Raw genomic sequence first — 13,837 nt, 5'->3', positions numbered from 1 at the left:
ATGAAAATTACATATGGTTTATTCACTAAAATGTTACAAAGATGGAAATAGGCAGATGGTCGCCACTCAACCGCAGAACATACAGAACCAGAAGAGACACATCATAGGTCCAATTCTTTGGGAATAAGTTTTATCTAAGTGAATTGTCCAAATTTAATAATCTACTGTGCATAGAATCCTATACTTGTCCTTTTGTAAGGACAAGAATAAATGACACTTCTTGGCCTTGGACTGTTTAAAAAGAAACTAAAAAGGCAAGACAAAATGGCTGTAAGCAGAAGTCACCCAGAAGGAGAGATATACTAGCCAAGGCTACTCAAAGTGGCTTATCCAATGGCTAGTTCCAATGGAAACTTCGAAATCCAACTTATTCGTTTTAAACAACCTACCGCATCTATAGCAATCGTGGGCTTCCGCCCCTCCTCGACTCATTTCGTGCCGAGCGCCCACCTGATGCAGCGCCGGAATTAAGCGGCGCCGAAAAAGGGGAGTCGGCGCTCCGGGAAGTTCATGCCTTGGAGCAGTTTAAGAGAAATCGGTTTAAACTCCCCTTCTAGGGGAAAACGGGACCCACTCCTACGAAAAAGCTAGTGGCCACATTACAGTGCTCTGCAGACCCGTTTTTTCAAGCGTTTAACCACCTACCGATATCGGAACTCCTGGTTGTACAGCGCCTTCAAGGCAATCTTGCTGCTCAATTTCTGGTTGCCAGATTCCGCCAGGAACTGTAAAAACTGCTCTCCAATCTCCCTCGCCTCGCTAAAGGTAATTTTGGGCATGGCGATCCGTTTCGCGGGAGCTGCTTCGCTTTCCCTCGCTTGCTCCTAAGCAGCGGCGGTAATGCCTGCAATATTGTCCCCGCTTCCTCTCGCCTGGTGAAGTAAGTGCCGACCCTGAGCTCCTCCTCTTGAAAGCTAAATTTGAAAGAGGAAGAAACGAAACTGAAATCACACCGGTCCTTCTGCCAATCCCAGCGTTTTCTCAGGTGCTCCGCTCCGTTGCCCCAGGAAACAAGATACGACAGCTGGGAAAGGACATTTTATCATCTGTTTTCCTGCTCGTTTGAAGTTTCCGAAAATGAGGGAAAGTTATAAAGGTCACCACATAAAATGAAGCCTAGTCATTATCATGGATCCTTCCAGAATTATTTCTGCAATAGAATAAATAGAAGCCTGGGTCAATTGTTTTTATGATCTTTTTATCACACCAAGGAGAAGTGGATTAGGAATTTACGCCTTAGAGGTAGCGAAATGATTATTTAACTAATCAATTTGTATCCCACCCTTATTTTTACAAATGACTCAAGGCATTTGTTATTGTAGCCCACGCAGCTTCCTTCTACTCGCTCCACAACTCTGAGGTGAGTGGGGGCTGAGCATGACTGGCCCAAGGTCACCCAGCTGGCTTTCATGGCTAAGGTGGGACTAGATTTAGTGCATTTCCGATCAGGAGATACTGATCATTATGGTGTTACTTATCAATGTATAAGCCCAATATACATCATTGCAATACACAGTAATCGATTGCACAAAATGCAATCTGCACTTTGCAGATTAAAACATGTTTCTCACATACATTCAATTATACTTATGATAGGCTGTTACAATAAGATAACTTTTAAAAAGGATTTCAAGAGCTAATGGCCCTATGCAATGCCTTTCAAATTTTGAACCCTAAACTGAGCCTTTACACTTGTTTAGCTACTTATGCATATCCTTCCTTTGATTAAGATGATTTTGCTTTCATGTTCTCCTGGACTAGCAGCTGCCCTATGTACATTTTGTTATATAATTTGCATAATGAAAGTTTAGGTATAATTTGGATTATATAGTTTGGATAATGAAATATCTGCAAGAAAACAACCAACCTCAGAGAGTGTCAAGGACCCTCAAACAAATATAGATAAAGTGTCTTATCAGCACTTCTCTGCAATCAAATGGCCTTCCATTCTGAACCAGACATTCCATAAAACTGATATGATTAACTACAGCTTTTGCTACTAAATCTACAACATTCTGTTTTAAAGTGAAATCAGGCTTATTTTGCATCTTTCTACATCTGTTTTCCCGAAAATAAGACCTCTCTGGGTAATAAGCCCAATCGGGCTTTTGAGTGCATGCACTAAAATAAGCCCTCCCCGGAAAATATTGCAACCCAACAGCAGCCATGAGGTGACCATGCTCGCTGCCTCCTGCACCTCGAAAATAATAAGACCTCCCTGAAAATAAAACCAAGCACTTATTTCAAAAGGGGCGGGGGCAAAAGAAAATAAAACCCTGACTTATTTTTGAAGAAACACGGTATGTCCACAATAAGTCAATCAGAGTGTTCAGCCTTTGCACTTTTAATTTAGCGGTTTCCAGGCAATATTTCTGCTAATGCCTGGGTGGTTCCATCGTCATTATGAAAAAATCCATAATATTAATATTTATTCGTTCTTACATGAGAGTCTGTAGCCACAAATGATTAACTTGCAACTTGTATGGGAGATAAACTGATTTCAAACAAACTTTTACATTTTTGTTACTAGCAGGGATGTAGCTAATGGTAATAAAGGTCAAGTAGTTTGGTTTTCATTGCTTCTTAATAGGATAAGAATACCAAAACAGTTTTACGTATTGGAGTATTTGAGTATCCTATTAAGTATTGGAGTGGAGCGATGTATATCAGCAGCAGGCACAAAAACCTTCCCAGACTTCAGTTGCTTTTGGTCCTTGAGAGTTCTCAGGTTATGAGAACTCAGGTTACTGTCTCTGAGGGACTTATGTATGTATGTTTGTATGTTTATTATACTTGTATGTCGCCCTATTCCCGAGGGACTCAGGGCGGCCAACAAACAAGTGGGGAAGGGAAAAATACAAAAAACGAACAAGACAAAAACAGAATACAAGAAACAGATTAAAAGCTACACAACTATCGCAACAATTCAAGTGGGGCTGGGAACTCATCAGCCCCAGGCCTGCCGGAACAGCCAGGTCTTGACGGCTTTGCGGAAAGCCTGAAGGGTGGTGAGGGTCTGAATCTCCACGGGGAGATCGTTCCAGAGGGCCGGAGCAGCCACAGAGAAGGCCTTCCCCCAGGGGGTCGACAGTCGACATTGGCTAGCTGATGGTATCCGGAGGAGGCCTACTCTGTGGGATCTAATTGGTCGTAGGGAGGTAATTGGCAGGAGGCGGTCTCTCAAGTACCCAGGTCCGATACCATGTAAGGCTTTAAAAGTAACAACTAGCACCTTGAAGCACGTCCAGAGTCCAACAGGCAGCCAGTGCAGCTCGCGGAGGATAGGTGTAACGTGGGTGTACCAAGGTGCACCCACAATCGCTCGCGCGGCTGCATTCTGGACAAGCTGAAGTCTCCGAATGTTCTTCAAGGGCTGCCCCATGTAGAGCGAATTACAGTAGTCCAGTCTTGAGGTCACAAGGGCGTGAGTGACTGTTCTGAGAGCCTCCCGGTTCAGGTAGGGGCGCAATTGGTGCACCAGGCGAACCTGGGCAAATGTCCCCCTGGTCACAGCCGACAGATGGTGTTCTAAAGTCAGCTGTGGGTCCAGGAGGACTCCCAAATTGCAAATCCTTCTGAGGGGCGTATAATTTCACCCCCCAGCCTGAGAGATGGAATACAGGGCCAATCTTTGGGAGGGAAAAACACAAGCCACTCAGTCTTGTCGGGATTGAGTGCAAGCTTGTTCACACCCATCCAGACCCTGACAGCCTCCAGGCACTGACACATCACTTCAACCGCTTCACTGAGTTGGCACGGGGCAGACCGATACAACTGTGTATCATCCGCATATTGATGGTACTTTATCCCGTGCCGACGAATGATCTTGCCCAGTGGCTTCATGTAGATGTTAAACAGGAGGGGAGACAGGACCGAGCCCTGCAGCACCCCATACTTTAGGGGCCTAGGGGTCGACCTCTGTCCTTCAACCAACACCGACTGCGACCTGTCAGAGAGGTAGGAGGAGAACCACCGAAGAACGGTGCCTCCCACTCCCACCTCACGTAACCGCCGCAGAAGGATACCATGGTCGATGGTATCAAAGGCCGCTGAGAGGTCAAGGAGCACTAGGATGGAGGCATGGCCCCCATCCCTGGCTCTCCAGAGATCATCAATCAGTGCGACCAAAGCAGTTTCCGTGCTGTAGCCAGGCCTGAATCCGGACTGAAAGGAGTCCAGATAATCAGTTTCATCCAAGGACCGCCGGAGCTGAGAGGCCACCACTTTCTCAACAACCTTCCCAACAAAGGGGAGGTTGGAAACTGGATGATAGTTTCTTAGAATTGCTGGATCCAAAGACGGCTTCTTCAGGAGGGGTCTCACCACTGCCACCTTTAAAAGGGGTGGGAAGACTCCCTCCCGAAGAGAGGTGGCAACTATCATCTGGATCTAGCCCCGTGTCACCTCCCTGCTGTTCGCGATCAGCCAGGAGGGGCACGGGTCCAGTACGCAAGTGGAGGCACTCACCGCTCTGATGGCCTTGTCCACTTCCTCAGGCGTGACAAGTTGAAAATCAATCCATAAATTCCGCTCAAGACCCTCCCCCGGTACCTCGGCTGGCTCTGAGCAATTGGAGTCCAGGTCTGTCCGAATCCGAGTGACTTTATCCACTAGAAACTGAACAAACTCCTCAGCTCTACCTTGCAAAGGATCACCCGCATCCCTCCCTCTCAAGAGGGAGCGGGTTATTCTAAACAAGGCGGCTGGGCGCGATTCAGCGGGCGCAATCAGAGTGGCAAAATGTGCACTTTTTTACGCCCGTATTGCCACGAGATAGGCTCTGATATAGGGTCTCATCAGTGCTCGGTCTGATACAGACTTACTGGCCCTCCAGCGGCACTCTAGGCATCTCTTTTGGCATTTCATCTCCCGGAGTTCCTCGGTAAACCAAGGAGCTCTCCTGGATTCGCTACCTCGGAGAGGCCGTAAAGGCACAATCCGGTTTAGAGCCTCCGCCGCCGCTGAGTTCCAAGCAGCAACGAGGGTCTCCACCGGACTGTGGGCGAGAGTATCAGGTATAACACCAAGCACCGATTGAAAACCCAAAGGGTCCATTAGGCGCCTGGGGTGGAACCACCTAATCTTAGACTTAGATACAATCAGAATACAGGACAACATAAGATTTTGCGTCCTGAACTCTTGATATCATATAGAGTTATATCTTATAACTCTGAACTCTAAATATCTTATATTTTTAACAGTTGATCACAAAAATAACCTGCAATTTAACCCATCATCTACTGTTTTATAGAAATTTTCTGTTTTGCAGTTTCTCCTTGTGTGTGTATATGTGTGTATTAAGTTTACTAATTTTTGCTTGCTTTATGTAGCTCATGCACATCCTGGCATGCAGTCAGGTCATATTGCATAATGTTTGTGGAATTGGTACAGTTTGAGAATTCCTAGGCTGGATGGATGTTGCTTAAAAAGGCTGCAAAAGCAATATGCATGCACAAATGCTACTGATTTCATTGATATCAGTTCCCATGCATTTTGATGTGATCGTTTTAAAGTATAGAATTGTCCATACAAGTAATTTACACGACAAGTAACTAAATAGACATACTGTTGGACTGTTGATGATAGCAGAAATGTCTTGCCAATGTCGGAACAAACTTGAAACATTCTACAACATTTGTGGTGAGTACACTCTTAAGCCGCAAAGACGCCGCACTGCTGGACTTGTTAAGAAAGTGTACAAACTGTACTTTGATTGTAAGATTGGTGATGAAGAGAAGGCCTGGACTTCATACATTTCTTGTGCAAGATGTGCTATTGGCCTTGGATTCTGGCTCAGAGGAACTCAGAAATCAATACCATTTTCTGTCTTAATGATATGACAAGAACAGAATGATCACCTCATGTGACTAATATTGCTAGTTTCGCTTCTAAAAATAAGACGTCAATTAAATAGCCAATCTATCTTCAGCCATGAAACCAGTGATGCCAGCTAGACATGGATAATGATCTGGATTTTGAACTATGTATGTCTGATAAGCCTTATCTCATAACATAGTCGGAATTAAATAATCTGGTCAGGGACTTGCTTTATCAAAATCAAAAGAAGGATGGTGTTTGCTGTCACTAGGTATGAACATTTTTGTCTTTCAAAGCCAAGTTGATTTAACAAGTTTCTTTGCATAGATTGGCAACCTTGTTTTCTGGGCTGACGTTGGTGGTTTATTCACAACTTTGGCTTGGAGCATGGCCCACTGGAATGGTGTCTCTTTACTGATTCATCAGTGTTAAGCCTCAAGGCTATCTTGTTTCACAATAGCAATGTATGCTGTTAACAGGTATGTAGGCTATGCTGCACACATGAAAGAAACACACAAAAACATGGAACTGTTGTTGAACCAGTGCACCAATGACAACTAGAATATCTGTGGATATTAAAAGTAGTGCAAAAGGACTAGCCGTGCAAGAGAGTCACATTACATTAAAAAGAAATGGCCACTCTAAAAGAATTTGTTTCAGGACAGAAAAATGTGGCACATGAACCATTTGTTGACCTGAAAAAGATATTTTTACCTCCACTTCACATCATACTGCGGTTGATTAAAAAAATTGTGAAAGTGATGAACAAGAAAGGTGAAGGATTTTGTTATTAGAAACAGATGTAAAAAAAAACCCCAATGTACTGTTTTAATAGCAATAGGTAAACTCAAATCCAACACTGTTCATTGCTACAATCCAAATTAATCTCCATACTGCCACATTTCTCTTACCTGCTGTGTTACATTATCTATATGACTGCATGTGAATACATAGTTTTTGTTTTATGTAAAATAATGTATTAGGTGTGCATTTTTCTCCAATATTTCTTTAATATCTTTTAAAATTGGAAATCAACTGAGATGTGAATGTACCATATTTATATTAAATAATTTGATATTCAGTTCTCAGTATTTTATTTTTTTTCCCTCTGACCATGCCCACTTTCAAAATCTTGTATGTAAGATCTACATGTTTGGAAACACAACCCTAGATTTTCTATATCCTTTTCTGCTTCTTTCTGCTTCAAAACTGTTTAAAGAAAGAAATGCACGTTTGCTCTCTTCTCCCAAATTGCCATTGTGATGAAAGCATTTAGAAAAGAAAACCACAATACTCTTGACAGGCAGTCCTTAAATAAAACCATTGTGCTAGAATTCTCATCTAATGAGAACTGACTGATAATAAATTTTAGCTTATCCATGACACTGCAGATTTCTTTATGATACAATCAGGTTTAAATCAAGTATTAGATGGTAATTCTGCACCTTTCCTATGGAATGCGTCCATATTCTAGCATGTCAGAAATTGATGTAATAATACGTTGAAGAAAATGCATTCTGGGCATATTCAGACAGGTTTGCTGATTAACTTTTTTTGAACAAAGAAGACATGATGTTTGTTTGTTTGTTTGTTTGAACCTGGGCATTGCCTTATTCCAACTGACTCTGGATAGTTAGCAATATAATACCATGGAAGCCAGTGCAAACCAAGGCTAGATGGGATATGGGAACAATATAGAAATTAAAACAAAACTAACTGACATGTTCAACAAGAGGCCTCATCCATATCACCCCAAAGCCTGAAAGAACCACCAATTTTCCAATGCTTTACAAGATAGAAGCCACATGTATTTCAGTGCAGATCTCATTCCAAATTGTAGGTGCTGGGACAGAAGATATGCTTCTGGGATATGACAGATGAGTTTAATCGAAGGGACTTGGACAGAGGTGGTATTTAGCCGGTTCAGATTGGTTCACCTGAACCAGTAGTGGGAATCGCGGGGGGGCTGCCGTCCCGTCCCGTGTCTTTGCCATCCTATTTAGGCACGTTTTCAAGCCAAAGCACATGTGCGGAAGGCTGAGCTCATGTGTGGATGGTGCGTGCACGCTCACATTTGCAAACTTGTAGGGAAAGTAAGTGAATACCACCGCAGGAGTTGGAGCATGCCAGGTGTCTTTACACATATGGCCAGGAAGAAACCATGGAAGAGAGGCAATCCCTCAAATAATCTGACCTCATATCATGTAGGGAATTATAGGTAATAATAATCATCTTGAATTGCATTCAGAAGCAGATTAGCAAACAGTGAAGCTCGTTTATTTATTTTGGGTGATTATATTTATTTTTAGGAGACATTTTATTATGTGTGCTATTATTTGTTTAAACTTGTTTGCATTTAGTTCCGCCTTAGTTTGTGAACTAAAGTGTTGCACTTCAATTACTCCAAAGAGAATTGATATAAGCTATTAAAAAAAAACTCCCTCTGATCTATTGTTTGGTGGGATGGGTACCGTGTTATGGATCAACTACTTGGAATAAGCTATATTTCATGTGACAATGCTAATGGTTCTGGTTTCAAGCAAGAAGATTGAAAATGAATCAGACTTTTATACAAACTTCAGAAACGGAAGCTGTGGCATACCCAATTTGTCAATACATGATCAAGCAGTACAGTTGTGGCATATGATACCATTTACCATGGGAGAGTCCTTGAAACAAAGGATTCAAACTGGAAGTATGTCAGATCCAAATAAGTTTATAACACAGTGTGAAAACAGATTAAAATGTTTTTACTAAAACAAAATTTGGATACTCAGTTTTGATAAGGGACATTTCTCTTTAACTGTTTGATAACATACTTTGATCAGAAAAATTATTATGGCTTGACTAAAATGAAACATTTGGGAGCATTTAATTTTTATATAGTCTAAAAGGCTTTTATAGTAATGATGGCCTCTCAATAAAGGTAAGATAGAGCAACAAATAGGTAACAAACTACCATGGCTTTTTTGTATCAATTTAAATCTCTTCTGGACAATAGAAATATTAGATCTTCAGTAATACAGCCTTACATCAATTTTGAGAATTTAATATTTCATTACTCAGGACTAAACAATTTCAAAAATGTACAGGTTATTACTGCAACTAGAAATAGGAGATTTACTTTATGGATTAAAGGAAATTTGGAATGCTCATCTTGATAATTTTATGCAGGAGACAAATTAGCAGCATTTCAATACAAGAAATGCAGTGGAAGATTATACTTAGTTGGTATTTGACTCCTCTTAGGCTGACCTCTGTACATACTTCTTCCAAATGCTGGATAGTTTATTTTTGGGGAAAAAAATATTATTCTTTCATTTGTGGTGGTCATGTGATAAAATTATACCCTTTGGCCAATTTGATTTTTTAATTTATTTTGGAGATACAAGTGTCATCACTAAACAAAGAATTGAATGCTTCCCGATCATAAAAACGAAGAATTGATTCTGTTTAATTATAATAGTCAAAGCAATAATTGTACAACACTGGAAAACATTATATAATATCAAAACTTAGTTGTAGATTGTGCCTCTTCAATTGCCACATTAGAAAAGAATCACTGATAAATTTATAGTAGTGAGATGTCAGAAGCAGAGACCACAATTTTATCAAACTTGGTGGGATTTTATGATTTAACTTAATAGGAATAGACTATAATTTGATGTATTCCTTATATACAACATGTTGAATTATAGCACCTGGCTTATCTACATGGTAATTTTTTTGTAGTTTTATATTTCCTTGTTTTAGGTATCATGGAATTATGCTAATTCAACTACCTGACACTGTAAATAAAATAAAGACAAAAAGGCACAAAAAGAAAAAAAGTATTTTCACCTTCCATGTCTTTCAGTTGTAACTGTGTGTCATATTATATATAATAAACACTGTCCACAGTACAATATAGTTTGATATAAAGTTTGCAGACATTTCCTCAAAAACTACATCCAGTAAGAATTTGGCTTCTTAAGACATAGTTTAGATGGTTAAGCCTTCACCACCACTCCTCCCGTCCTGAGTCATTCAGCTTGTGTGCATTCTGGAAGCAAAACAAACAGTTGGTGGATAAAAGAGAATTGCCTTCTGCAAATCTTTAGCCAATCATGCAAGTTATTTTGTATATGCTTTATCCTTGAACTTTTGGGACGGTGTTCAGAATATTTTCTCAAAATATCCAATGCTTTCATGACAAAATGCAGCTGTCTGCTATCACCCTGACCTAGCAGATATACAGAGTGTTCTTTTAGCTGATAAAATAAGCTGGGAAAAGCGATGTGTTTTCAGAAACTTAAGAGGCTTCATTAGCTTCTTTATGGCCTTTAGACATAATCATAGAAAGATTATACCTATTGAGATAGGTGATAATAATAGCATCTTCCTGGTTTACCTGAATCTTCTCTAGGGTCCCTGGGATCATTACACTTTTAGGCTTTAAAGGAAGGAGGTACATTGGAAGGGAAAGCAGCAATTTCTCAGCCTGGTGATTGGTCAGAGTAGCCCTTTGACTTTGGCAGAAAGATCAGGCCTCTTAGTGTTCACAATTGCCATGGTGCTTGAGGCTAGGAATTGGTGAAGGATATTAAGCCCCCATCCTCAAAGCCTACATTTGGCTCTGGATATCCATGCCCTACCTGATACCAGGAGTAGAGAGCACCCTATTACTTGAAACTTAGTAACTTCCAATAGGATGGCTAAATTGGAATATGTATGTACCGGTAGGTATATCTGTAAGCCAGATGGGGCCAGGTACCTTTATCCTAGAATATGATAGTACTCAGAGATTCTACCCCAAATCTGTGTATCTGATGTGTCAGATAGCATGCCATTTCATGTTTGTTTTGTGGGAACAATGAAGAGCATTGAGTATATGCCTAATGATGTCTTATCCTGTGGAATCTCTTAAATCACGTGTACGCTGAGGAGGTGATTGATGGCCTTCTGCAAGTCATGGAGGATAGTATGATTATCATCTTTTTGCCTGTCTTCACCCTAAGCAATATTGGGACTAGAAGCTTTATAACAGTTATTCAAAGTCAATTGAGCCAGTTTTAAGAATTAAAAATTTATCCTGGGGTGTGAGAGGGAAACAAAGGAAAATACAGCCAGACTTGGAAGATGTTGTTATTATGGCCTATTTCAATAAGATCCTCCTATGACTATTTCTAAAGGCCATAAATCACCTTTTCCACATACATTCCTGAATAAGAGAAAGAAAAAAGAATCATCAGTTGTATTATCCAAGCCTTATAAACTGACGTAATAGCCAATGTGTCCCAGTTTGCAACTTATTTATTCCCATTTTGTTTCACATGCCTATAAGGATGGGTAATTAGCTTATGTAAGCCTACAATCATGCTTTAGAGCAGTGATAGTGAACCTTTTTCGCCTCAGGTGCCAAAATTACATGCCTACTCCCATAATGTAATGCCATGCCTCCTGTGCATATGCACATGACACATGCCCCTGCTGCCCTGTGCATGAGTGTACAGCTTTCTTGGAGCCTGGGGAGGGCAAAAGTGGCTTTCCCCGCCGTCCCTGGAAGCCAGAAACAGTAGGTCTGTTTTTCACTCTTCCCAGGATCCAGAGGCTTTCTAGGAGCCTGGAGAAGGTAAAAAACGGCCCAACACGCAAACCGAAAGTTCAGGAACGGACTTCCGGGTTGTCCGTTGGACTGTTTTTCTCCTTCAGGAGGCTTCAGGAGCCTGTTCCCTGTTCCAGAAATTCTGTTCCAGAAATTCTGTTTTGCGCATTGGGCAGTTTTTCGTCCTCCGGAGGGCAAAAAACAGCCAAAGCACAAACCAGAAGTCTGCTCCTGAACTTCCAGATTGCGCATTAGGTGGTTTTTTGCTCTCCTGAAGCTTCAGAGAAGTCTCCAGTGCGCCAAAAACCAGCTGGCCAGCACGTGCATGCATGCTGGAGCTGACAGGGTAACGCCTCCCGTGCCCTCAGAAATGGCTCCGTGTGCCACCTGTGGTATGTGTACCATAGGTACACCATCACGACTTTAGAGTTTGTGAACAAGACAGAATTTTAAGCCAACTTGGAACTAGAGTTATAGCTAACAACTCTTGCATAGTTATGGAGAAATATACTTTAAAAACATCAAAGAAGTTTTAGATAAAACATTTTTGTCTGTTTTGCCCTCCAAAGAGTATATGGACTCTGTATAATCTGTGGATTAATAAGCTCCAATATAACATAATGTGATATAGAAATATTCCTAATGAATCACATTTCTCCAAGTATATGAAAATAAGCAAGAAACTCCAAAATATGCCTTGGTGCAAACATTTTATTGACCCACTTAGACATGTTCATTCATACATTTCTGATGCAAACACCATCAGCTTGCCACAAAGCATTAAAGCACAATAAATCCAATATTTAAACATTTACAGCATTTAAATTTTGTAATTTCTTCTCCATCTAAACAAATATCTGAGCAGCAGACAAGTATTAAGAAAAATGGAGGATCCATCCAGTAAAAATGCAGATATTTATATTAACCGTACTTCCAGGAATACAAATGAGAAAAATAGTTTACTCGAAGAAAATGAGGCTCAAGTCTTTGGATTTAAAAAACAAAAACAACCATCCCCCAAAACAGCATTTAAGAAGACCTGGCCTTCTTGGCATTTCTGGGAAGAGTCTTGTAAACACTTTGCAAACATGAAAAAGGTAAGCCTAGAAGATATTGCTAGTTGGTGGTTGGCAGTTTTGAAGGGAGACAAGCAAGGAAAAGTTGTATCTGGTATAAAGCAACACCATAAAGCTGCCAGCATTTCTATTAAATTGAATATAATACCTGTGCTGGAAAAGGTACTGGGACTCTAAGTCCAATATTACCAGCCTGCATTTCTAGAAAGACTCTTTTAGGGAAGAGACTTTTTAGCAAATACAAGGACTGATAGTACTGATCCCAAAGTGGCTATATTAAGTAAGCCTACTAAGAAATGCACTGTGACTCTTACACCAGATGTTTTCAAGGCAGGAACATACACAAACAAAATGTTATGTCTCTAACAGTCCTTTGTAAGGCTATAAAACCTGTTAATGCCAAAAGCCCGAGACAAATGCCAATTTCAGGGAACCCACCTACTTGGCAAAGGACCATATTTGCTCTGCTTATTTTGCATGCTAATATTTCTCACAGCATCTCTGCTCTTAGGCATTCTGCATTTCTTTGCCGATCTTGTAGCTGAGGATTTTGTTCCAGTCAATTTTAGTACGGGTGACTGGTAGCTGGCGACGCAAGGCTTTGAATGTGGTATCTGACATTGTCTGATAATTTTCACTGATTGCTGTCTGCAAATAATTCAGTGGGTTAGAGGTTAGAATGTCAAAATGTACATATTTAAATGTATACTGATTAACTACTAACAGATTTTAACCCATCCTTCTATGTCCATTGCCAGATTACTCACAGCAAGATAAAAGTACATTGTCATTACTTGTTCAGTGCATGCTCTGCTTAGATAATTTCCCCATGCAGGAAAAGGAGCGCTGGTATGCCCTCTCAAATAATCCCATGCTCAAAGAGAGGCAGAGTTCTTCTACCTGAATTGTTAAAAGATTAACCTATGGATAGCATGATAAATTTACTTTTTCTGAAGAACTGTCACCTGAAATCATCAAATCCTGTTCTCTTATACCTTCCTATGACTAATCTGTTCCTGCTATGTGTAGTTTCAAATTTTAGTGGTTCAATCTTTTGAGAGCTGCAAAATGATTTTCTAAGCAAACTCCTATATCAATCTTCTGTAAAAGTCATATAATAAATAAATGGACCCAGGAGCTAGTTCTGAAATTTCTCACAAATCATGGGGAGAGAGAAAAAAAGGAGTCCCCCTCTTGGAAACAAAAGTTTCCTGCTATCAGTGTTGCTCTGAAATCATATCCCCAAATGCAGTCATACCCTTTTTAACAATGTGTGGCAAAGTTAAAAACATATTTTGTTTAGCAAATAAATGCTACAGTGAAAAACTACTTGTGAGCCCTGTACAAATTATCTTCAATT

At 40.5% G+C, this 13,837-nt stretch overlaps 2 protein-coding genes across 3 annotated transcripts in view; both read right to left on the bottom strand.

Annotated features, from left to right (window-relative positions):
- The window catches only part of MOV10 (Mov10 RISC complex RNA helicase), a 37,488-nt gene extending 36,685 nt beyond the window's left edge, over positions 1-803 (bottom strand). Inside the window, exon 1 of the mRNA XM_032217570.1 lies at positions 646-803. Coding sequence (XP_032073461.1) covers positions 646-779 — 134 coding nt within the window. The 5' untranslated portion in view covers positions 780-803. The remainder of the gene's footprint in view (positions 1-645) is intronic.
- Positions 804-808: 5 nt separating this feature from the next.
- CAPZA1 (capping actin protein of muscle Z-line subunit alpha 1) overlaps positions 809-13,837 on the bottom strand; it is a 31,929-nt gene continuing 18,900 nt past the window's right edge. The window contains exon 10 of one of the 2 annotated variants that reach the window (XM_032217576.1): positions 809-914. In XM_032217576.1, the coding sequence (XP_032073467.1) occupies positions 825-914 (90 nt within the window). In that variant the 3' untranslated portion in view covers positions 809-824. Of the gene's footprint in view, positions 915-12,094; positions 13,126-13,837 lie in introns of those variants that run through there. The other variant, XM_032217574.1, reaches the window with a different exon arrangement.

Source organism: Thamnophis elegans, chromosome 5 (genome assembly GCF_009769535.1).
Source record: "Thamnophis elegans isolate rThaEle1 chromosome 5, rThaEle1.pri, whole genome shotgun sequence".
Lineage (NCBI taxonomy): Eukaryota > Metazoa > Chordata > Lepidosauria > Squamata > Colubridae > Thamnophis > Thamnophis elegans.
Note: the sequence above shows the minus strand (reverse complement) of the source record. Positions and strands in the feature narration are given on the sequence as shown.